Genomic DNA, 26,353 nt, shown 5'->3' with positions numbered 1-26,353 from the left:
ACTGCTGTCTAGCCAGGTGTCGACCATTTTGTATTTGTGTATTTTATTATTCTTCTGAGGTGTAATACCTTGCATTTGTCAGCATTGAACTTGTTAGCTGCAGCCCAGCTTTCCAATTTGTCAAGATCCTTCTGAATTGCTGTCCTGTCTTCCAACATGTTCACAAACCTTCCCAGTTTAGTCTCCTCTACCCCTTCATTTTCAGTTTAGTCCCCAATCCCATGCATGTCCTAAAAAAAAAAAAAAAAATCTAATTTGCCCCCCACTGACCACCTCCACCTGTTCTCTAGATATTTGTCACAATTCCTTTATCCTAATAACATTCTGACTAACTCTGAAATGTAAAGTTATGGTCATCTGTCCTTGTCAGACATAGCTTCAAGCACAGTGGGAAGTGGCACCCATTTTGAAAAAGGGAAAACAGTGAGCTGGTAACTTTTCAATATGCATTCATGACAGAGATAAAATAATTGCAAAATGTCTACAGTTACAATAAAATTATTGATACCACTTATTAATAAGGGAACAGTTAGATCCCTTTTTGGTTGGAATGTTTAAAAAAAATGTTTATTTGTCAAACAATACATGCTAGAATCTGTGATGTTCCAGGGGATGGCTGTGTGAACATCTCCACACAGTTGCCAAAGATGCACCTGTCATTTTCTGCAGGCAGGACCGTAGGTTGCTTTCTGTCTTTTGGTGTGGGTGGCAGTGCCTTCTGTTCCATTTCATATGTCAATTCTTGATCTACAGATGAGATAAATTATTACCCATTACAGTATTTTTCTAGGTTGCAATCTCTGGGTGAAAGTATCCATCCTGAAAGTCAGTGCAATTTTCGCTTAGGATGCTCCACCATTGATCTGATATTTTTGGTTAAGAAACTGCAAGAGAAGTATAGAGGAAAATGAATACTGCTGTACAAAGCATTCATCAATCTGACAAAGGCCTTTGATACGGTCAGCAGATAGGGCCTTTTTACTCTTCTGAAGTACTTGGGCTGTCCCCCACCAAACTGTTGAACATCATTTGCTCATTACATCAAGGTGTGATGGCAACTATAATGTAGGAAAACAAAGAATCAAATACCTTTGACATCAACAGTGGGGTGAAACAGGGGTGTGCCTTAGCTCTACTGCTCTTTAACATCTAATTTTCATTCTTGCTTATTCGTGCATTTAAGGGCATCAGTGATGGCATTTATCTTTGAACCAGGCTAGATGGAGGTTTGTTAAATATTGTTAGGTTTAAAATGAAAACCAAGATGAAAGAACTGGTTCTGAGAGGTTTCCTGTTTGTGGATCATGCGGCCTTGGTTTGCCACAGTGAATCTTCCCTGCAAAATCTCTTGGGCAGATTTTCTCAGTCATGCAAGAGTTTTGGGTTGACGTTGTGTTACAAGGGCTAGGTACAGATATTACACTTAATGAACATTAAGCGCACAAAAAGTACTTAAGCCATAACAGGACAGAGCTTGAGAGCACTTAAAATGCTTTAAAAATGGCAGGTTGCTTTTTAAGTTAACCTTTGATGAATGCGGTAGCAGACTATAGCACTTCAGGGTACAGTGCTTCTATGAATATCTATACAACATCCATCGCACATTAAGGTAGATCAGATTCCTCCTGCACCACAGGGCCCTCTAGCTGAGCAGCTGGCTAGCCTTGGGCAGAGCTTGTGTAGCCTTGGGCAGAGAGCTCACCACAGACTGGCTGGGGGTTTCCCTACCCCCCCCCCCCCCCCAGTAAGCAGCTGCATTAGGAGACTACCTGGTCTAGCTTTTGGCTGCACTGGGAGCTGATGGTGGAGGGGGGGAACTCCCCATACCTCGTGGACCTGGCCTGGCCTGTCCTCTTCCCATCCTATCCCCAAGTCCTGACCCAGCAATCTGGGAGAGACCTGTGGGGGCTCCTTCTCCTTCCCTTTCCAGCCTGCTGACAGTTGCCAGCTGCCGGAGGGACAGGGCTTGGGAGAGGAGTCACTCTGGCAGTCTCTTAGGAGGCATGCAGGAGTGTCACCTGGCTGCTAGCTTCAGCCAGTGTGGGCAGGCTCTGAGCCCCTTTACTGTGCAGCAAACATCTGTTGAGTTTGTTCCTGATCTAACATAATGCTTTAAGTATTGTGCTATAAGTTAAAGTGCTTCTGCCAGGGGCTTTTTCGAATGTCTGTATTTAGCCAAGAAGACTGTGATCATGTACCAAAGTGTGGAAGAATCAATACCTGACATCACCCTGGAGGGTAAATCTCTCGGTGTTGTTGGCAGCTTTTGCTACTTGGGTTCTATGATCAGCAGGAATCTTGACCTTCAGTCTGAACTGACTAATAATCAGAAAAGTAGCTAAGAATTTTGGGCTGTTACAGAAATGTGTATGGAGTGACAGCAAACTATCAACTAAAGTGAAGATGAAAATCTGTGAGACTTACATGCTTTCATCCCTGCTTTATGGTTCAGAAATACGCATATCAAGAGACTGAACAGCTTCCACATGAAATGCCAGCATTAGATCCTGAAAAAAGAATGGGATGACAAAATACCAAACACGGAGGTGCTAGAGTGTACAGGACTGACACAATTAGAAACCAGTATCAAGAAGAGGAGGTTGCAATGTCTCAACCACACCAGGAGCATGGGAGGAGACCGTATCCCCAAGAATATTTTGTACAGTAAGATTTGAGATGGTTTTAGAAAGTGGGGTCACCCTCTACAGCAGTACTATGACATGTGCAAAAATTATACGAAGTTGCTTGACATCAGTATAGAAAGCTGGAAGGAGTGTGCATAATTCTATCTGACCTGGAGGGAATATCTGGCACTGGGTGCAGCTCAACAGCTCTGGCTTTGATCCAGAGGATGGAAGCTAAGTGAAAAAGAAGAAAGCAGCGTGCTGCAAACTTTGACTCCAACTCAGACAACACATGTATTTGTGAAACGTGTAACAAGCTGTGTCACTCTGGAATTGGGCTTTACAGCCACAAGTGGATTCATCAAGCACCTGATTAGGCTCTTATGTCTACACCATAATTCAGAGTATTGATGGTTGCCTATAGCTATACAGTATTTTCTAATAAATATCTTTCTCTTGGTTTGTTTTTATATAAATTCTTCCTCATGCATATTATTGCTAATACCGTATCTTCTTTGCAAAATAAACAAGTAGAATTACTGACTCTGTATGATGTCCAGTTTTAGCCTTCTGCCTTTGGAAAAAAGTTATCTCCCAAAAAGTGATACTAGTCCCTAGCTGAGAAATCAGTTCAGCACATGACTTTCTTTGGTGCATGCTGAAGAAGGAGTGTGGCGTAGGGGAGGGAGGGAATGAAAAACAACATTTTCATCCCAAATTCATCTTTACTTCAATATGTGTGTGTGCCATTACATTGCTTTAGTATCCATTCACTAATATTTTCTTCCCTATGATTGCTACATAGAGTTAATCTCCACAGTATACTTTTAAGGCCTACAAACAAAGACCCGACCCTGTTATACCTAGTGGTAGTTTAATGACTTCCCACTTTCCCAAAAAATTTCCTTCTGTCAGGAGTGTGATCTATTGTACTCTAAGACACAAAGGTGTCTCGTGTTCTCAATGGGCAGTCTAATGTATCTCCTAAGGCCAACCCTGTTCTGCTCTTAGCAGGTGCATAACTCCTCCATGGTGTCAATTGACAGTCTTATGCTGCTAGAGCATCTTTACATGTGCTCCAGGGTGAAGATGGGGGGATTTTAATTAGAGCAGCTCTCAGAGCCACTCTTTAGTGAGAACTGCTCTAATTAAAGTGTCTGCAGTGTCATGTGTGTTCATTGTCCTGCACTTCAAAAAGATGGTGGGGATGCTTACACTAAAGCTCATTGAACCAGCTTTAGTTAAAGCAGTCCTACCACCATTTTGAAACATGGGGATACTGAACACATGTGATGTGGAGGCCACTGGAGCTTCCTAATTAAATTAACTGAGTCTGCTCTGACACATACTAATTAACACTGGTTGGAGCAGGCATCCAGCACGTGTATAGGTGCCTCTAGAGAGCATGTAACAGTTCAGAGCATTGTCCACTGGTAGAGGAAATTCCAGGAACCAGAGTGTTCCTAATGCAGAACTGCATGTTATATTCCTCCATTATCTCTCAATTCAGTCTGCCCAGAGAGAAAGCAAGGGGGAAGGGACCTAGCTTGTCCATGATAAACTATTTGAGAAACTACATTGTGAGCGATGCTGAGAACCCCCAGTTCCCTCCTTCCCAGTGCAGTGCCTTCCTCACTGGGCTATGGAGTCAGTCTTCATTTTGCATACTCTGTTTTGGGCTTTGAGTCTTAGCTGCCCTATGGCTCAGCTTCAACATAGCACCTAGGGCACTTTCCTGGGAAATAAAGGTTGCAGTATAAAACCCACTAACACTGATGACATCCCAGGTCACTTACTTTTTTCGCAGGGGGACTATTGGACAAGAGGTGGGTAGGAGTACCACCACCAACATGCTTGTAGTATCAAACAGCCAGGGACTTATTGAGAGTTGTTGTGCTTCCTCAGACAGTGTGATTGCAGCAGAGCTTGAGTAAAGGGAGATGTCTAGATGGGCTTTTTGAATTGTGTTTGAGCATGTGCTTTAGGCCAAGTCTAAGGATTTAGGGATCTTTCCACATTAGAACAGAGCTGCATAAGGATTTTAGATGCCTTAGTTTTGTCGCTGCTGCACAGAATGGAATGGGATCGTGTTCAGATGCTTGAAAGCTGCCTAAATCCTACTTAATATGCTCCAGAGGGGGAATTGGGTCTGACCCTAAATGTCAAAATATTGACTACCATTTTTTGCCATCTCTCATAATCCCTTTTACCCGTATGGGACTTCCTGAGGATTTACAAAAGATCTTTACAGGATGATATTCATTTATATGACCTTAGCCCCAAGAACCCTTTTTTTTTTTTTTTTTAAGGCTGGTATTGCCTATATGTATTAAGAAGCCTCCATAAACTCTGCAATTTCTCCAGTCTTGTCTTTTGCTTTAGTAATTTCTAGCAGCTCAGGTGTCCTCTTAGACAGTTTAAAAATAGAAATCTGGGTTTCACTGAGATGTGAATAAGCCGTATGAAGATTCAACCCAATTTTCGTACCATTCATGTACAAATGAAAAGTCTTCAGAATTGTGAACAAAAACATTGTTCTCTAGCTGAAATGAGGAAAATGGCTAAATTAAATTGGCATGCTAAAATTATCTTGCATGTTTGAGGTTAATTGTAGAGTCGTTTTTTAATAAGGGTTTAAATTTTCTGTTATTCATACAAACTGGATAATAAAGAAGAAATTGACAAAAGGATACTCTTTCATAAGCCTGAAGTCTAGGAAAATCCATTATGCTTGTGCAACTTAATTTTTAAATTAGAAAAGTCGGAGGTGTAATATGCATATAGTTCTTTGAGAGAGGCTTTGGTATATAACACAGGATGTATATGTGAAACTTTATTAACTAGTTTATTTTCTATTTTTACATATTCTTTTGGACTTAAAAAACAGTGCAACAGAAATTAATATCTGCAGTTAACTGATAGGTCCCTCAGAGCATTACAGACTGTTATTTCATTGGTAAAGAATTGCATTCACATTAAACATTTACTTCTCTGCAGCTGTACTGTTTGGCCTAATTATTATTTTTTGTTCTATTTTTGTGAGGTATTACTTCATAGCAAATTTATTTCCTATACCTCATCATGATAGCTGAGAGAGACTTTTAAAAAATCCTGCTCGTAGCTGGTTTTTGAGCTGCTCTACTGGCCAATTTTATGCTTGTATGTTAACTCTAAAGAACTTTAAGTCTATCTTTATAAAAACATGTTTACCCTACAAGAAGATCCCAGAGGCATAGTAAATAGTGGGAGTTTCATAGCTCCTTCTCTGCCTCTACTTAACAGGATTAAAGGCTTTGTCTCTTGAAGTTGAGGGCCCAGTTGTACCACCTGCATGTAGAATTGGACCTTACCCCGCATGTAATACTGTTGCTGCTGATGGCACCACTGAAGGATTAAAGCTTCATTCAGAATGAGTAGGTCTTAAAAGACTACGTAAGTCACGCTAAGGGAGCAGATATTGCTTTACAGCAACAGTGCAGAAGTTTTGGCTGGGCTTACTACTAAGCAGTTGGAAGAGACTGCGGAAAGTTTTCCTAGCTACACCATTTTTAACAGTCTGTCTCTCATGGTTGCTGCTGGGCATTCTTCTCTTACATTTTTCCCCATGTACTCCTGAGGATAAACCTATAACATTTATACATAGATACAAATAAATTCTCTTCAACGTATATACATATTTCATAAAGTACTCCAAAACTCTAATGGAGACAATTATTAAATGCTGAAAAAACTAGGCTAATGTTAGACCAGTAGTAAAAATATGAATATGCTTTATGTAGAATCTGACTAATGAAACTGTTCCATATTAGTTGTTTGTTTCTTTTAGCCTTCACCTTTTTTAATCATGAAAGTTATGATCCTACGCCTGCTGGCAAGATCCACCTTCATTGCCTTAGGTTCAGAAATGAGGTTATAGCACAAGTTGTGTGATTTGCTCCCGTTGTTCCTCAAGCAAACTCTACAGACTGATAGTTGAGGACAGTAGGGAAGACCTTCACCTCAGGACGTTAGGGGACATGTGATATTGCCATTTTCCTTATCTTGTGAGAAGATGTTGAAGCTGAGACTCAAGAACTGCATAAATATTTGAAGTAGACTGACAATCATTAAATAATGTCATCAGAGTGCACTCCAGTTTTCACTCCACCCTCTATATTTATTAATTATATACAGAATTATATAAATCTTTTTTAAAAATCTCATGATTTGGGACATCTCTTCCTGGGTTACTGAATGTGTGGGGATGATGGGAAGGAAGGCAGGACATAAAAGGCAAATCCTATCAAAAGATACTTGAGAGAGAACAAGGAGTGTCCTTACTGGGAGACCTGACAAGAAAGAACTGTGGCTATTAAGGCATCCCCAAATGCAGGCATGGGGAAGGTGCCTGAGTAGGGCCAGAAACTAATTAAAGGGCCAGGGATTTCCTGAAATAATAATAGACTGCTGCCAGAAGAGGTGAGAGCTCTTCAGAGGCCCAGGTAGGCAGGCTGGTAAAGCTTGGGACAGAAATGGATAGGAGGGTAGATGCATTTTGGAGTTGAATACATTTTCTTGGTGATTTTTGTCTTCAAAGATAATTTCTGGTTTTACTTTAGTAGTCCCCACTATATCTACTCAGTCAAGTTTCCTAACTTTTCCAAAGTAGTATCTCAGATACTGTGAGTATTTCCTAAGATAAGCAGAAGCAGAAAAGGTTGTCCCTTGGTAACTCCTTTCAAAAGTTGACTTTCATAACGGCATTCATATTAGTCATAGTTATCTGTAGATGTGAAAGTTAAGGCTCTGCATTTCTTCCATGTATAAAGCTCCCGTTGCTTTTATAAGCACACTGAATCTCAACGATTTACATGGTAAAGTGAAACTTCAATTTTAGTATGATGATTTACAAAGATCATTAGTGTTGCTGGGGTATGCTTGTTTTATACCTCATGGCAACTATAGTGTATATATAGTGCAAGACTGAAATAGAGAAATGTTGGTAGCCCCTAAAATGGTCTCTAGCAGTTGAACATGGCATTTCAAGTGGATAGTTTTTCTTTAGATGTAAATGGACAGAAACAATATTTGTTTCATTAATCAATGCTTTACGGATTGTGACATCTCCCTATATCATACAGTGAATCAACATTTGTGCTTTGCCTCCCTCTTCCCCCTCCCCCCCCTTTTTTTCTTGATGCGGTCACAGTACATAACTTTTAGCATCTCATCTTTTTAATGTTTTTTTATGAATTTTTAATTCAGTAATTGCAAATTTCTTTCTCAAGAAAATTTCTCTGCGTAACTGAAATTTCATTTAGAGCTCTATCAGCAGCTGGATTCATCAAGACATATTGGTAGATACCCACACATTTCCTGTCAGTGCTGAAATAATTTGCATTATAGCTGTCCCCATGGTGTGCCAACGAATCTTAGAATAATTACATCAGGGAAGTGTATTACTTTCTCTACAGCCTATGTAAATCAATAACTGGATGTGTCCAGTTATCAAGGAAAAATAAAACAGTTGTTTTCACAGAAAGAAAAGAACTGATACAAAGTGGGAAAAAATAGTGTGCATGTTGGGGGAAGGGTGATTAAAAACAAACAAACCCTTCACTTGTCTGTTGTAGCTCTCTATTAATAGTGTTCCAAATAACATTTTTTCCCCAATGGTACCATCACTTGCTTGATTGAATGCTACAGATTCTGGGTGATTTATATAACTTGTGTTGAATTTTTGTGGAGGCGTCTAGTTGCCATGGTAATACGTACTGCTCTCTATAAATTGTTAAAATAAGTAGTAGTGAGGCAATTATTTGTGCTTTAAGAGGATGCATAATTACTTTTAGTTTGTATACAGGATTAGTGGAACTTAAAGTTACAGTTTCATTACATATTCAGGATAAGTGCTCTAATCTTTTAAAAACATGATAGCTACTTATGCATTCTGTAAGTAATTTATTTTTAACATAGATGTATTTTAATAATTTACATATTTCCCTTGATAGAGACCATTTATTTTTTCTTTCTTCTGTAAATGCATGCATGAATTATATTCTTTTTTTCCCCCCTACCTAATGGGCTCTTCTGATGAGTTCTGCATATATTGGATTGGTGTAGGGGACAAGGTGAGGGTCAGGGAGGACAAAAAGGAGATAACATGGGTATTAAAAATGAAAGTATGGATAAGATTTTTATAGGGTGAGTTGAGGGGAATGCAAAGATTTCTGAAAGGCTGTGGGAAGACAATCAACAGGATTTGTGTGGGAAGAAAAGAGAGTTGGAAATGACACCCAGGTTGTGAGTTTATGGGACATACGGCAGTGGAGGAGTTGACAGGGTTAGAGAAATCAGGGAGGGAGAGAGGGTTTTGGAAGAAACATGAGTTTATATTTTATCAAGCTGTGTTAGAGTTGGTGGCAGATATCCCGGAAGAGATTCAAAGCTGTGAATCGGAACAGAAGGGGAGTGAGATCTGTGAATCATCAACACAGAGATGGTAATTAAAACAGCATGAATTTAGGAGCCTGCCCAACAATAGGGAGTAGATTGCAAAGAAGGGAAAATTGAAGACAGAACTCTTGGGATTTTGACCAGGAGGAGGAAAATCCAATACAGGAGATGGGAAGAGAATTTAAAGAAAAAGAGTGTTTGCAAAGTAATTACATTCATGATTTTTATTCATTGACAATTCCATATCATTTCAGGCACAGGTATTTAGTTTTGCTAAGTTGGTGTAACTTTTATTATAACTTAAGATAATAAAATAACAATCTCCCCTTTGCACTGCAGTTATCTTTGAAGGGTAGGCAGTTTCTAGGCTCAGTCTCCACTGGTGCTCTGTGTCCAGTTTCAGGCACCATATTTTAAGAAAAATGTAGAGAAAATAGGGAACATTACCTGCCTTGGTTTCTGCAGGTGTATATTACTCACTGGCATGGTATTTGAGAAGTCAAAGTACAAAGGATCCTACAGCTGCTGAGACCCACTTCTGAGCATATTGCATGCCTTTAAAGTAGATACTTTAAGATTACATGAAACTGTAACTCTAATCTGCCATACATGTGAAGATTCCTCCTATTAAGAGTTTATTATAATTGAGTGACTTTAAAGAAAGTTATAAACTGCCTATATGAAGAATGTTGGACAAAAAGCCAAGAACATTCAAAGATGAAATGTCACCTGTAGGTTAATTGGAATAGGAACTCTGTTTTAACTGTGTATATGAAGCATTTTTTTTATTGTATACCATAACTTTCTAAAAATTAAAGTGTGAAAAAAACAAAAAAGTATGTTTTTGGGCTTTGACCTCTTTCATATTGTAAGTCTCAATCTTGTTTCTTTTGGTGAAGTTTATATATTGCTTCAGATTGTGAAGCATTTTGAAAATGAGGTTGCCTGCTGAGCATCTGAAAGTATTCTCTACAGTTGCTTAAATTAAGATTTTATTTTTTTTTCCAAGTTTACCTGTCTGCAGGGTACCCCTGAAGCCCTATGGTCGTGTTCCCTATCCCAAAGAACAGACCACGGTTTTCACTGTAATAACTCTTTAGCCCCATGAGCCTTGGCTGTGGTGTCTTTATAGCAGACTACACAGCTGCAACAGGGGAACCTGCAGGAGGTGGTTTCCCCTTGGGTTGTGAAAGAAATTTTAGGTCCCCCTTTCTGTAGAATAAGTTAGCCTGGAATATCACTTGCTCAGAAATCATTCTTCATTACAAACAATCGGCAAGGAGACTAACAAAAAACAGGATTTATTATATAGAAGAAAAAGATGGTACCATAAGCTTGAGGACAGAATAAGATGAGTAAGGTTTCTTACTCTGTGATCTGACTACACCATCATTCCTCAGAAAGACCTGACAGTATTTCCAGAGATCAGCCTTCCTACTGATCGTGCCAGCTCCGACTTCTGGGGACATGAACTCTCCAAATCCTGGGATCCAAAGATCCTGGCCACCTCACAAGTAGGTCCTAAAATACCCACAAGCCAGCCCCTTTATCCCCCTTCCCTGCATCAGCATTGTCCTAATTACTCATGGGTCTCAATTCTTCAGAAATTTCTGACGTCTGGCATTCCTTTGGCTAGTGGGCCATTTCTCTGAAGCCTTTGATATTGTATGGTTTTTTTTCCATGACAAGTAGACAATACTTTGGGTGCCTATCCCACCAGTGGTCCCCTCTGTCGGGAGTGGCAGTTGTCCTTTCCCCAGAACACAATGGCAAGAAATACTTACCAGTTTTACCTACCACCTTTTCCTTAGGTATGCATACATGCATGGATGCATACATCAGACTTAATTTTATTACTTATAATCAGGGATCTTGGTTTTCTCAGATTAAAGAAAACACCCCAATTTTCAGGTTTAAAAAAGTAACCCAAAATCCAAATTTTTCTGTGATCAAAATGAACCGCCACTATGTGTGTGTGTAAAAAGAACTTTGATTTATAGCCTCTGAAACCATCTCGTTTTGGATGTTAATAATGACTTTCTTTAGGAGTTATCTGTGTAACTCAGGTGGTAGGTAAATTTAGTTTGCTTCAAATTCTACTTCAGTCCTGTGTTTACTGAAGTCTGTGGCAGAAGTTTTGTTTTTTGTTTTGTTTTTGGTTGGTTTTTTGGATGCACTGAGCCGTGAACAAGACCTAAATAAATGTCCCAGAAAAGAATAATTTTGGTTCAGAACAACATACTTCTGGTTAATGCAGCTAGAGGGAGAGAGGGTAATATTCTGAGCATTCATCAAAAGAGTTAGTTATTTTTATCTTTGCCAAGTACCAAAACTAGCAGACCATTTATTACAAGGTTCTATTACTATTTTAGCTGAACTAGTAGGAAAGAGATTTAATTATCTTTATAGCAGTTACATCTTCGAAAGGACATCTTTCAGGATACATTTTCTGAAGGAGAGAGTCATACAAAATGTCCTCGCACTACAGGATTTCATTTCATTCTTAACTTCTTTTAGTTTTTGTTGCAGGGTTTTTTTTGTATCTATCATTGATTTCAGAATGGAGTGTTGAAAAGTACTTGGCATTGACCTAACTCTGCCATTTAAGTCAGTGGAAACAAACCACCATTGTATATCAGACTTAGGGCAATGATGCTGAAAATCACATTTTTAATGCTTAAAAATGGATCTTTCACTTTCCCTAGTTAGAGGTTTCCTGTACACTTTTTTTGTATACTGCCCTTTCATCTGATTACTTCTTATGACAGATGAGCTATTACTACATTAAATGATTCAAAATTGACAAAGATTAGGAGAAATATTAAAAGGAAGTTAATGAGAAATTAGTTGATTGTCTTTCTAATAAACTGGTTCCAAAGGATCTCCTAACATTTGAAATAATAAACATTTAAAAAGGATGTTAATTGGCATGCCAAAAGGATGTCTGTAACCCAGAGGCAATTATCCTCATCCCCAAGGTAATGAGAGAAGATATCAGGGGGAATGTCTTATGGGGTCTATAAATCCCACACAGCAGATAAGGAGTTAATGGAAATGCCAAGGAAACTAGGGACCTGTGGGAACTTAGGCTTCTTAGCCAACCCATCACAAGGCATGTATAAACCTACAAAAGAAGGATAAAAGGAAACTTTGGGCAGTCACTGCAATAAAGGAGGTTAAAAGCCCATTGCAGGCAGCCAGTGCAACAGAGGAGGTTTGAGTCATATAGGACACAACAACTGGGTTAAATGGGAGTAGGCAGGAAATATACTAACCACAAATTGTTCACTAAATTCTGACTGTTAGTCAGTTATCTTACTCGTAGTCAGTTATACCTGAGCAAGTGAGCAGATGTTGCAGGTGAAATGGAGGGCTTAATTTTATGTGTAGGATCTTCATTGCATATGATTATATATGAAAAGGAAAAGAGTCAACTTACTTTCATGTTCCAGCTTGTTTATGGGGTTAATATTTACAAGCTGCATGTTTTTATTGTACATGTAAACTATTCAGTCTAGAAATCATGAAGTCTTTTGGCACCATGGCTTCTGATCCCTAGTCTCGACAATTGCATCTTGTGCCATGCCATATGCAGAAAGTGCAAGTTTTGAATCAGTGATTAGATCCCAATAGTGCCCTTCATATTTGCCAGTGCAGGGAAGACCTGGGATCATGATCCCAAGATCTCCCTGCACTGACAAGTTGAAGACCAGGACCCCACAGCCCAGCTTGACTTGGGACTCCTGTGTCTGGGTCTGTCACCGTTCAAGGGATTAGTTTTAAACCCCAAGCCTAGTAGCTCTGGTGGGGCTGCCAGGAAAAATGGGGGACCAGAGGCTACAAGGCACTTTAACTGCTGGGTTTAAAATAACAGGCAAGGTAAGCCTTTTGTCCCACCCCCTTCCCCCACACTGGGAGCTTCATTCCTCACATGGGAGAATTTAGCTGCAGGGTTTGAACTCCTTAGCAGGGAAGCCCCTCAGCTCTCTTTGGCAGGAGCTTGCAGGACAGCCCCGTGCCCTAGTGGAAAACTGGGGCTGCCCTAGGGCTGATGAGAATAATCAGCTAATAGTCAGCACTGGCCCCCGGGCATCCCCAGGCATGCCAGTGTTCAATTTAGGGTAGTATACAAACCAGCCATAAAATTATGTGTGATGTAGGTGCCCCACAGGAGTCAGTGCTTGGTCTAGTACTTTTCAACGTATTTATTAATGATTTGGATGTGGGGAGTAAAGAGCTCACCGGCCAAGTTTGTGGCCGACACCAAGTTATGGGGAAGTGTGGTCATGCTTGAAGATAAACTACAGATACAGGTGGACCTAGACAGGCTGGCAAGTTGGTCAGATTGGAATCGGATGAAGTTCAACATCAAGAAATGTAAAATGCCCCACCTCAGGGTGAGCAACCCCCAACACATCTACAGGCTTGGAGGCACCAAACTGACTAGCACCACAAATGAAAGGAACTGGGGGGTACTAATAGACCACAGTATGAATGTGAGCCAGCAGTGAGATACTGTAGCCAGTAGGGATAATAATACTCTGGCATGCATCAATCAATGTATCTCCAGCAAAACCAAGGAGGTGATTCTTCTGCTGTATTCAGCACTGGTGAGACCACAGCTGGAGTATTGCATTCAGTTCTGGGCACTTTAACAAGGATGTGGACAAGCTTGAGAGAGTCCAAAAAGAGACACCAGTATGATCAGAGTCTTACATGGCAAGCCATATGAGGAAAGGCTGAGGGATCTGGGACTCTTCAGCCTCAAGAAAAGAAGGCTGAGAGGGGACCTGGTAGCAGCTTACCACTGCACTAGGGGAGTACATCAAGGGGTTGGTGAGCAACTGTTCACCAGGGCACTGAGGGGAAAACTAGGAGAAATGGGCACAGACTACTGGAAGACTGATTCAGGCTCAACATTAGGAAAGCCTTCTTCACAGTCAGGGTGTCCAGACTGTGGAATAAGTTCCCTCCAGAGGTGGTGCAATCACCTACCCTAGAAATCTTCAAGAGGAGACTAGACAGTCACCTTTCTGTGGTCACCTGACCCCCAGTTGTCTTTCCTCCCTGGTACAAGGGTCTGGACCCAATGATCTTCCAAGGTCACTTCAGACCTTACAATCTATTAACGTATTTATGGCTGGTTTGCCATTTTATGGCCCCATAAATTGTGCGCATGTATGGCATCTTTGCCACTAACATGTAACTTGTGGCATAAATGGAATGTGTAAAGAGGCCTAACAGACGGTAAGTGTAGAACTCGGTTTAAGAGTCACTTTTCTGTATAAAATTATGCTGAAATCTATTTGTTGGTATATGTGAAAATGTGTGAGAGAGTTTTAAGCTTTTCAGATTAATGTTATTTTACTTCATGGACATTTCCCTATATATGCATAATAAACTGAAGGGAGTCTGTCTTGATATTCTGCAGATGCAACAAAGATTGTCACTGTCCACTCCTGTAAAACATCTTGGATGTAGGCTTTGTAAGCAAAATACCAAAGTGTTTCAAAAACTTTGTTTAAAATGTAATATACTTAAAGTAGCAATAAAGAATTTTGTGGTTTTAGGTGATCTGCAAATCAGTGGCTTGATTTTTTTTTTTTTTGTTTGTTTGTTTGTTTTTTTAATCCAGTTCTCACGCTTTTCTCTACCCCCATTCAAAATGTCTATAAAAACATGTGCTTTTCTTACCTAGGAGTATACTCTCTTAAAATGAAAAAAGCTGGTTTGCACCTTCTACACATTTGCTGAAGCTATTCCTTTTAATTAAGAACTTTTAAACCTCACAGGAACAAATTAGTCAGTTAACAGTGAAATAAGTGTTATATAACTACAAGGAGTGGTCATAGCAATGTCTCTCATGCAAACTCTTCCAAGCATAGATAATTCTACTGAGGATAACGTTTCCTATAAAGTAAATTAACTATATAGGAAAGATGGAGTGGGCACCCACCATACGCCTTTATACCACTCTGTGCTCAGGTAATGTTATTAGTCCGTCAGACAATGAGAAGTAACTATATGCAGGTACAAATTTATCGCAGTGTCCCAGACATGTATACTACCATAGTGAATTGCATCCTGTGCAAGGTGTTTTCTGTTTGCATTACTTCACCATCTACTGGCCAGGCTCTGCAGCCAATAGTGCTTACTGCAGTCAGCCAACTTGAGGTTGGCAGGTTCATATACCTGCTCCTTTAATATAACATAAAATCTGAGGATAATTACTTTGTAGCAGTTGTGTCTGTGCATCTGTATTCAGAAATTTATTTATTGATTATTTTGGAATTAACACATGGAAATTTGTTTATGCTATTGGTATATCTATTGGTAAACGGCTATATCTTATTCCTTGGTATAGCATAACTTTACAGGGAATAAAGAGAAATAAAATAACAGGGTTCACAAATGCTTGACAGTGCCAAACAGATTATAATGCGGGAGGTATGAAGCAAATGTAGGAACAAGAATGACAATATTGTGACATGAGATCATAACCAACAGCCACTTTGAGAAGTGAAGTCTGTCACAGATCATTGCAACTGGTGGTCAGGCATGTAAACTGAATCTGTTTCCTGTGAGCACAGCAACCCCTATGTCAGTCACTGCACTACATTTTTTTTGGTGTAGTGGTACATAGTCCGGGCTGTTTTTAGCTTCTCTTTGGTTTCCATGTTTTGATGCCACAGTTCTTTAGAAGTTCTGTCCTACAAGTTAGGTATTGTTAGACACTGAGCATTCTGGTCTTTATTTAGCTCGTTCATAGCTTTATTGAAGCCCCGTGACTGCCAACATACTTAAAATTAAGCATGTATTTACGTTTACAGAGGAACAGGGCCAGAATATTCATATCATCAAAGGATCAAGCCCTAGATGTGTGCTTCAACATTCTGCATACTCTATCTTGACTAACACCTGGGTATGACATCTTGGCATCCTTTGTCTTAATCTTCTAAAATGGTTTATGCTGCTCAATCTGGATTCAGCTAGTATACTAAATTCAACTAGAAATCTGTGGGCCTCTGAACTGAAAATTGTTTTCTTTTCTAAATCAGTGCAACTGTGACAAGTATTTTTCTCACATTTTTTTCCCCTTATGGAATATTCAAACAATATCATTAGGTAAGTACCAACTGAGGCAAGCAAGTTACCCGGCGAGGGCTCCCTGGGGTGGCAGCAGAACGTGATCTACACTGAAGTGTGATGGATGTGGTACAGAAATTCAAAAAAGCACCTAGAATGCTGTAGTTTAATACCACATCCATCCCGGGTTAACTTAGAGTGGGATCTGCCATTTTTAAGGCACTTGAAGTGCCTTGAATGTCTGTTCTACTATGGCTTTAAAGTGCTTTCTGTGCACTTAAGACATTAAGTGTAACATCTGTACCTAGCCATTATTACATGAGCTTGTGATTCTGTCAGATCTCTCCATTTCATTTTCAGCAATAGAATATGGGATAACCGTACAGGTGAACTTTCTTTTTAACTGGGTTAAAGATGATATTAAAAATATGCATTCAGTTGTCGTTTTACAATTAGCAACTCTTTCTTATGCACTAAACTCTTATTATTGAAATGGATATGAAAAAGTAGCACATGTAAACTGTAAAGATTCTCAGTGATGAATAGCCCTATTTACCTTCTACACAGAGATGTTTTAAATAAAATGAGGATCAATTATTCTCATGAGTTGCTACGAAGAAAATAGAAAGCAATAGATTGAAGTTATATAAGAAACAATTTAGTTTTAAAACAGGAGAAAAAATGTTGAGAAAGATATGTTGCTGTTGAAGATAAGAAATGATAGCTTAGATCAGTTGTGCTCAACTTTCTTAGACTCAAGGCACCCCTTGGAAAACACCAACTCTTAGTTTTTACTTATTTGGGGGGGTTTTTATGAGAGAGAAATAATAGAGCAATTCTTCTGTTCCAAAGAACTTAGAAGCACTACAACAGGCACTGTTTTTAACCGTATGTATTCTGATTTGAAACCTCTTGGCTTATCATGTGAATCATATTTGCACACTTGACTGTTGTAAAATTGTGTGGCAGCCCATAGCACCCTTGAATGAATCTCAGGGTACCACAGGGTGCTGCATAACCCTGGGTGAGTGGTCTAGATGCTTATCTCAAGATGGTTTAAGGGCAATTTAAGTAAGCATGCTAAAAAGCAATGTTATTGTAGATTTATGCTTTAAACCCATTACAGTTGACCTTGAACCTAGGATTTTGGTTCTGAATTGGAAACTGCTATTATGGCCCCCTGAGTTCCTGCCAACCTTCACTGACTACAGAAACCGCTCCCAAATGTTATGCCTTTGGGTTTACTTCTACACCTTCAGACAGCCTATTCAGGACTCATTGGCTAAACTCAGCTCTTGTTCAGTGGGAGGTCACACTGCCATTTTTGTGAAATTGGTGCTGTTAAATTCAGATAAGTTATGGAGGTGTACCAGAGTCTAACAAGGTTGAGAATCACTGAGCTAAATCCTGCAGGATGAATGGACTCACCATGATCTATATGATTGGCAGTGAGGTTTAAGTCCACATGACCATGTTATCTTGCTCAGATCCAGAAATTCAATTATAGGAGTTTCTCAGTTGTTTCTTCAGTCTCAAGCACTATATATACTTAGCTGTCAGAACTGTAAAGTTTGCTTCCCCATCTTTGGATCCAAGGACACTTGTTTTCTTCATAAGTTACATAACTGTATTTCATTTAAAGGAAGCAGTGCCATTCTCCCTTGTTTACTGTGAACAAGGAATGCTGGACAAATTGCAGTTTAAAAAAAATGTTTTCTTGTTCAGAGTTTTTGCTGTTTGCTTGCTGCACTGAGTTACTTTGATTAAAAGCACTGATTCTTACTACTTACATAGAATATTGCTGGCCAATTCATTTGGGAAGGAAATTCTCTAGTCTCTATCCACAGCGGTTTTGGTTCTTAATACAACTCTTAACCTGTAACCCATGTTCTAATCTAATATGGACAAATTAAAAAGAGAAACCGGCCAGGCATGTCTTTCTTAGGGCATGGCATAAAGAGGTACTAGAGGGAGGAGAATAAGAGTCTGTCTCAAATAGGACTCACCAAAGGAAGACCAAAGTTTTAAGTATGTGCTAATCAACTTTTCTTTCCCATTCTAGCTTCTTCCACCCTGGTTACATAAATTCTTCCATGGTAGTTAAAACAACAAGTGCTTTCTTTTAAAGGTTTTTCAGTGCAATTAACCTTTGTTTTAAAAGGCAGTTTTCCACGGATGTTTGACTTTTCAGATTTAACCTATGTCTTCTATTTTCTGTTTTCAGGATTGCACAGTATATGAAACAGAGAATAAAATTCTACATGTGGTGAGTAGTCCTTTGATTCTTATAAATATGTGTCTACTGTACAATATCTAGGAATCTTTCAGTCTCTTAGTAGTAGTGTTAAAGTGCTAGCAAGCTAGTTTTGGCTTAGTGAAGAAATGAATAAAACAAGATGTGAAGTACAAAAAATGGTGTGGAGAGAATGTAAATACTCATTCTTTCAGTATGCAAAGACTTTGAGGCTATTCAATGAAACTGACAGGCAACAAATTTATAGCCTTATTGGAATGTCTTTTGTTTAGCTGGTGAAACTCCCTCTCAGCAAGAGAGGGGATTCAAAACAAGAAGTGAACATCATATGGGTGGTGAATATCTACACATGTGTTAAGCAGGCTGAAAATAAATTAACGGTAGAACCATGCTTACTTCATAGAGTAATACTTCCTTTCACTGATTTCTTGACCTTCTTCCCCTGAAGCTTTTAGGACAATTATTGTGAAAGATAAGATCCTTTTTAGCCAGAGCAGGGGCAGGGTGTGGCCAGATGCTGGCCTGCCATGGCCCCTGAGGCAAATTCTTCCCTCCATCCCCTTTTCGCTCCCCTCCCCCTGCAAGCTGGCAAACCCTGGGGACAGCCCCAGCTGCACTCCATGGCTTGCCTGCAGCCTGGCAGGGATAGAGTTAATTCCTTCCTCTCTCCGCTCTCTCTCTCTTGGAACTCCTGGGGGTTTGGCTGCAGTCTCTGTGGCTTGCCTGTAGCCAGGCAGGGAGGGAATTAATTCAATGGCATGCCCTGTGTGCAGATCCAAGCCCTGCACCTGTGAACCCAGAGCTAAGACCTGCAGGACCAGACTTAGAGGTGGGAAGTGTTGGCAAAGACCTGACAATCATCACACATGCTGGAGATATAGTTTAAGGAAGTTGCAGACAGCTTCATCAAAGAATGCAGAAAGCTACATTTACATTATAAAGCAGAACAAATAAATACCTAACCAAAGCCTTTCTGAATGCCTGGCTGTAAGGAGACATCCTGCCCTCAGGATTAGTAAAAGTAATTCTTGTTTTCCTGGTTTACATTTTAAATCAGACTAAGATGTGTATGCTGTGTTTTACTGGGCTGTATCTTCAGTGGTGTACCATGGGTCTCTAGTACCTGGGGGCCAGTACTTGGATTGGCACCCCCTGTCCTCCGTGGGGATGATCCAAACAGGGTCTGGGGCCCCCTCTTCTATCCTATGATGCTTCCATAGGGAAATTAACATCATAGCACACCGGACATGGGGGGGAGGGCGGGGGAATGGAGGGGAGCAGCAGCAGCCAGAATTTCCAGCTAAAACAGCTAAAGAAACTTACAATCTGCTGGACAGAAGGGTGGGCGAACTACACACCAAACACGAGAGGTGCTGCAGCCTCTCTGCCTGGCTCTGAAGGGCCTGGCCAGTGCCCCCCATCCCAGGCAGGCACCCCTGCCCCCACCCTTGATATGCCATTGTATATCTTAGCTTAGGGCAGGGGTGGGCAATGTATGGCCCGTGGGCCAGAGCTGGTCCACAAGGCCATTCTGTCCAGCCTGCGGGGCTCATAAAAAATTTTTGAAAATTAAAATGCATCTGCCCTTGGTTCCTATCAAAAATGACAGTAACCAGGGGCAGTAGGACCCAGGGGAATCCTCAGCAGGCTTCTGCAACAGCTGCCCCAGCCCCACCTCCTGAGCTAGAAGCCCCAGCAGGGGCTTCTGGCCTGGGACCATGTGGCTGCCGTGGCGCTGGAAGCTCAGGTAAGTGGGGTGGGGGGGAAAGAGCAGGGAAAGAACTGATGCTGAACACAGGGGGGAAAAGCGGCCCCTTGCCTGCCCCGTGGCCCACACTCCCTGCTCGCTCGCAGCCCATGTGGGGCTGTTCTGAGCAGGCACAGGCAGCCCCACATGGGCTGCAGCACAAAGCACTGGCCACAAAGCAGGGGCGAAGCCACTTTTCCCCCCCATGCTCATCACCAGATTGTAACCCACCACCACTGCCAGCCTGGGCCCCATGCTGGCTCTGGGCTCACCTGTCGGGGCTGCTCATGGCAGCAACTGCTAGAGCCTCGCCGCTTGCTGAGTCAGGTAGTGTTTGCTGCTGCTGCCACCTGCCCAGAATTTGCGCCATGGTAGGCTGTGGTGATGTTGCCACTGCTGCCTCTGGGCTGGCCAGTGTGCAAGCTCTAAGCGGGCAGCAGCAGCAAATGCTTTACAGTGCAGCAAGCAGGGGGGTTGCTGTGGCATAGCCTGACGGGCGAGCCCAGAGCTGGCACAGGGCTCAGGCTGGTTGTGGGGGTGGGTTACAAGCTGGTGCTGAGTGCAGAGGAAAAGCAGCCCCTCCCCTGCCCGTGGCCAGTGTTCTGCACTGCAGCCGCTCGCAGCCTGCAAGTGGCTGCCTGTGCCTGCTTAGGACATCCCCGCGTGGACTGCGAGCAGCTGCAGCAGGGAGTTCCAGCCATGGGGAAGGTCCGCTTTTCCCCACACGGTGCACCAGCTCCTTCCCTGCCAGCTAGCAGGGGGTCAGGGCTGTGCAGTGCCCCCTGCCTGTTCTGCAGGGCTGGGGGGTGTTGGGAGTGTCTCACGGCCAGTGGCAGCAGAACCCAGAGCAGGGTGGCAGGAGTACAGGGTCCTGGCTGGCAGGGGCTTTATAGAACCAGGCCAGCTTCCCCCTCTCCCTGCTGGTGCAGCCCAGCCCAGCTTCACAGACTCCTACCAGCCTGCACCCTGCTCTGGGCCCCACCGGTGCTGGCCCTGCGACATTAGTCCCAAGACATTGGGTCATTGTTCCCAAGATGGTGACCAGGGGGTGGGTCACCTGTCAAGGGGTGGGTTTGGCAGTTTGGCAGCTTGCCAAAACTGGGTCAGCAGCCCTCCACCCCAAATAATTGCCTGCCCCTGGCTTAGGCCAAGATTTTAGCAAATTGCTGTGATCAATACATGCTTGCTTTGGAGAGAGGACTTTTTCCTCATCATCACTCCTCCTCCCCACCCTCCTTTGAAGCTGGTGGCTGGCATCCTCTGTGTTGTGCTAGCCCCAGCTGGTGCCTGGCCATGCCCCCTCCACTCCAACAGGGTGAGAACCTTGGAGGGCATCTGTCTTCCTTGCCTTCCCTTTGGCCTTCCTTCCCTTTGGCAGTGGCTGGCAGGCATGGTCTAGTGCCCTCCATCTTCTGGCTTGAGCCACTGCAGGCATGTGGCTGCATTTCCTGATTTAACAGAGAATGTCTGTCCAGTTTCATTTCATAGACATTAGGGCTGGAAGGGACCTCAGAAGATCATTGAGTCCAGCCCAGTTATTAATCAGTTTAAGCTACACAACTTAGACTAACCTGCAAAGAGTGAATCAGTTCAGACTTGGGCTTGTTGAATGTCTGTCCCCAGACCCTGGGGGGATTTGGTTCTTTTCAAGAATACAGCAGAGTGCCATACAAGGTTAGCATTGTTAGATGTACATAAGTGATTCACAACATAAAGCCAGAGATTTCAACTAGAAATCCATGGTGTTAAAAACATTCTGAACTGTTTTGCTCTTTAAGTGCTTTCAAACAGAAAAATTACTCTATTATTTTTTTCCATAGGAAAAAAAATGAAATTTAAAAAAAAATAGTGAAAACTAGGGGCTGGCATTTTGGGAGGGGTGCCTCAAGTCTAAAAAGTCTGAGAACCACTGAGCTAGATAATACTTTCATTATGGAATGTTGTGAGATACAAAGACCTAGGGAAGCAATTAATGATCCCATTCTAATTGGATAACAATTTATAAGATAGAAACTTCTACTTCACCTGCAGCATTTCTGTATTTTTTTTTCCGGATATTTTTCATTGTAATACAATTCAGTAGGATAATCATTATTTTGTCCCTTTAAGGAACTTCATTTTCACAGAGATCCCATTCAGTTTCATAAGAAATGTGGTGCCATGGTAGGTAAGAAAATAAATAAAAATAAATTTCTAAATAAATATAAATTATATTTAATTAATATTAATATTCAGACAGCTAAAAGCCTCTTGGTGAGTTTAGGATTTGGTTTTAAAATGGCCAAAGTTTAAAAACAATTAAGAATTCAATAATAAAAAACAGGATTATACTATTATTGTTACCAATCTTTTAAATACTATGGTAACCACAAATCAGTACTACTTCTATATTTGATTTTATGCTAATAAATTAAATAACCAGAAGACTATAACTAGTAAAAACTCATTGGGCGTGTCCCCACATGCAGGGGGGTGAAGTTACTGTGGCAAAAATTGGCACAAATTTGTGCTGCTGCTTTTTGCCACTGTGCACGCTCCTGCACATGGGGTTGGCACAAGGCAAATTGTCCCAGTTGGTGTCCTGGGGGCCTCCCAGGGCACATCCAGACATGTGGATGTTTGGCTCCTCGGAGATGAGTAGTGGTTATGCTAGTCCCTGGGGAACTACGTTTCCCTGGGGAATGCCTGCCCTAGGTGGGGTAGGGAAGGCTGGGGCCAGCACTGGGCTGGCCCTAGCAGCCTTAACTTGGGGTCCTAGGGGCCTTCTAGGGTTGTGGCCATGACAATTCTGCAATGCAGAGCCTGGCTGGCAGTGGAGCATGGGCCTGGGTGGCCTGGCTCTGCTTTTCAGCAGTGCGTGCTGCCCAAGCATCTTTTTTTTCTGGGGTTTTTTTGATCCCTGGATATCTGGGGTAAAACACAAAACAAAACATGGAAAAAACACCTGTTGCGGCACACACTCGGGCAGCATGCCCTTGCAGCACAGAGAACACCAGACTCTGCAGTATGTGGTGCTGCAAATGTGTTTGTAGCACCACATACTGCATGACCATGCTTGTCTGGATGCACCCCCAGGGAGCAGCAGTGGCAGCAATCTGGGCACTCAGACCCTGCCTTACAGGCTCCCTTTTTGGCAGTGCGCACTGCTTCATGTGCACAATGCTTTTTTCCAGTGGCACTTTTCTGATACAGGAATCTCCCAGTGTCAACTCCCTCTCCTCCCACTGCGCTGCTAATTAGGAGTGTGGTTGAACACTTGCACGCGTGCCATGTGCAGTTTGCAGTGGCTCAAAACTGTGCAGTTTGCAGTGTGCTCAGTGGGACACACGCATTGTTGTAAATTTTCACGGAAAGTTTAGATGCCCTTAAAAATAGCAATGGAGGTGCAATCTTCAGCTTCCTGTAGGTCACCTTTTGTGCTACTGAATGACCTTAAAATTACCATAATTGATTCCCTTGCAGTAGGGGAGATCACAGGCTCCACATGTTTGATTTACATAGTATTGAGGGGCCTAAGGACATGGAGGTACAATCTAGTGCAGTCCAGCAGACTAACTCAAAAGACATTGTCTTGGCCAGTGCAAGTTAGAGTAGATGCAGTGCAATGTTAACTTCCACTGGAAATTTTTTTTGTGTGTTTTGGGGTTTTTTTGGCCCCACAATCAGGGAAGATGCAGATCTGTCACTCTTCATCCTTTTTCCCCCGGCCCTTCTCTTGGCTGTAATGAGAATGCAACCTGTATTTTGCATTTATAATGACTTCTGAACAAATATCTATGCATTTTGATTTTGTATGCTTTGGGGCATTAAATGACCACCACATGAATAGAGGAAAAAAAGCTGTTCCCGTGATACTGTATCAAACAACTGGATGTATCATAGAGGATCCTTCAAAAATACAGCATAGGATGTTAGCCTTGTAAAAATGACTACTCTGGAGTGTTAAGAATAACTTAAAATAGAATGTACTGCTGAATGAGATAAAATGCTTAATTGCTATATTAGAGCAATTATGGAATACTACATTGGGCATAAGGCTCCTGGGGTGGAGAGAGAGTGATTGCATGAGAGGGGGAAAAAATGTAAAGTATAATTTTTGCTAAGTCCTCCTCATGTAATTTGTCTTTATTTATCTATTTTTTGGCATGTTTCTGGGCAACTGCTTTTTTTTTTTTTTTTACAGGCACAGTAAAAGCGTGATTGCGTGATTCTCTTAAAAGCTGTGCACCACATGGGAGGTGCTGGGCTTTCTCAACTCCTGTTGGTTTCCTGTTGGCTCACTCTCATGCGCGATTTAAATATCAGTTGCCAGGTGCAGCGTTTCTCATCTTTAGGTCTTCTTTGCAGATACTCGAGTGTAACAGTTATTTGTACAGGTTATTTCTAAAAAAGAAAATTCAACAGACTTGCATTGCTTATCAATACTTGCTATTATCCTGTACCATGTCAAATGGCATAGCTAAAAGATGCAATGTCTTGCATAAACATTGAACGTATGTGCTCAAATCAGCGTTTTATCAAAGCCAACTACCTGAAGTATACCTTAAATGCATTATTAAATAATAATAGCATTATCATCGCATTTATTACACGCATAATAATGACTGACATATACTCTTATTTTAGACCCTTTCTTACTGTATTTTGCTACATAGATTTTCCCTTCCAGTATCAAAATACTATTTTCCATATCACTCCCATTCCTTCCCTCTCCCCTGCCACCCTTTATTTTTCTAGTTGCTTGGAAAGCAACTATACACCTCTTGAGCCCTGGATCTGACATGCCAGCACCAGCACCATCAGAAGAGGTTTAACTTTAAACCACATGTGCCATTTTTAGATGAGAGTATTTTTTCTTCATCGATCATTTTGCCTACAGAATGTTATTTCTTTATGCATTGTGCTTTTTATTTATAAACCATGCTGAAACAGAACTTCCGTCCTGCAGACAGGAAGAGGGGACAAATCAAATACTGATTCAGTTTGTAAATTGGCCTGGATATACAAGATATACAAGAAGCAGCTCAGCTTGTGCCTAGTTCTTTTATTCTCCTTGGAAAATACAAATGGAGCACATTCAGGAACCTTTGCCCAAGATGGAGGTTCTGATGTATCGCTCCTGAATGTTTGCTACATCAACAGGCATATTAAGCATGGAAAGATCAGTCAGATGTTTTTAAGTGCCCCTAAAGAAGAGGATGAATGATTATACAAGTGTTATATTTAGATTGATAGAATTGAGTTTAGTGTTGTAGAAGTTCTAGGTCTGCAAGCATTCCCAACCCTTAACTCTGGTCTAAAAATGGCACATGTGGTTTAAAGTTAAACCTCTTCTGATGGTGCTGGTGCTGACATTTCAGATCCAGGACTCAGGAGGTGTATAGATGAGAATGGGCCAATGGGAAGGTGACCCCAGTGAAATCAGGGCTTGGGTGCGCATGGCCAGACTGGCCACTTCTGGCAGACACCTAGCTCTGGGAGTTTGGGGCATGGGAGGGTGTTGCTGGCACAATTATTGCCGGCAGGTGGATACCCCCAGAAAGTTTTGAGTTTGTGCTGGGGTGCATGGGTAGCTGTCTTGGGGGTTGCAGGTAGAATGGGGGGCGGTGCCTGATCACCCAGTGAAGATATGGGTGAAATAGCCATGGTGGTCGATGATGCCCTACAGCATGATGTATTGATTAACTTCCATGGTGCTTTGGAGCAGGCAGTAGATGAGAATGTGGAGTGGTTGGCAGACCCACCTGGTGGCTGAAGCCCATGTGGTGGAAGTCAGTAATGACTTCCTGTGACTTGATGAGGCAGATGAAGTGGTTCGCCAGCATGTCTTAGATGACCCTGTATGCCTCCCGGAGTTCGCTCCAGCCATAGACTTTCCCATACCAAACTGGCTGGCGATGGAGTGGAAGCTGTCGGGGGTGGTGAGTTTCCAGATGGCAACAGTTATGTGCTTCTCTGCAGTCAGGAGTGGCTTTTTGCTGCTGTCCTGCTGGTCAGGGTGGGGGGCTAGCTCAATATTGATGTCCATGAATGTGGCTTAGCACATGCAGAAGTTCTGTAGCCATTGCTTGTTGGAGGAGGTGCCCAGAATGACACATTTGGTAATCTCTGGCATCTCTCAGGGTATGGTGGCATGTGTGCTGAGGGCCATCTCCAGTGCAGGCTGCCCCCATGCATCTTTCCTCAAATACTGAATGTTTGCATCAT

At 41.8% G+C, this 26,353-nt stretch overlaps 1 protein-coding gene across 10 annotated transcripts in view; it reads left to right on the top strand.

Annotated features, from left to right (window-relative positions):
• Positions 1-26,353, top strand: part of CNKSR2 (connector enhancer of kinase suppressor of Ras 2) — a 361,202-nt gene that overhangs the window by 104,520 nt on the left and 230,329 nt on the right. For all 10 annotated transcript variants that reach the window (XR_016444124.1, XR_016444125.1, XM_090062378.1 and 7 more), the window contains exon 5: positions 18,370-18,411. Coding sequence is in view for 8 of the 10 variants with exons in the window: in XM_090062378.1 (XP_089918504.1) it covers positions 18,370-18,411 (42 nt within the window). In the remaining 2 variants the exon portion in view is untranslated. The remainder of the gene's footprint in view (positions 1-18,369; positions 18,412-26,353) is intronic.

The sequence above is a fragment of the Crocodylus siamensis genome, chromosome 1 (assembly GCF_052110815.1).
Source record: "Crocodylus siamensis isolate JL-2025a chromosome 1, ASM5211081v1, whole genome shotgun sequence".
In the NCBI taxonomy this organism is placed as follows: Eukaryota; Metazoa; Chordata; order Crocodylia; family Crocodylidae; genus Crocodylus; species Crocodylus siamensis.
The sequence above is the reverse complement of the archived record's forward strand: the minus strand, read 5'-3'. Positions and strand labels throughout refer to the sequence as shown.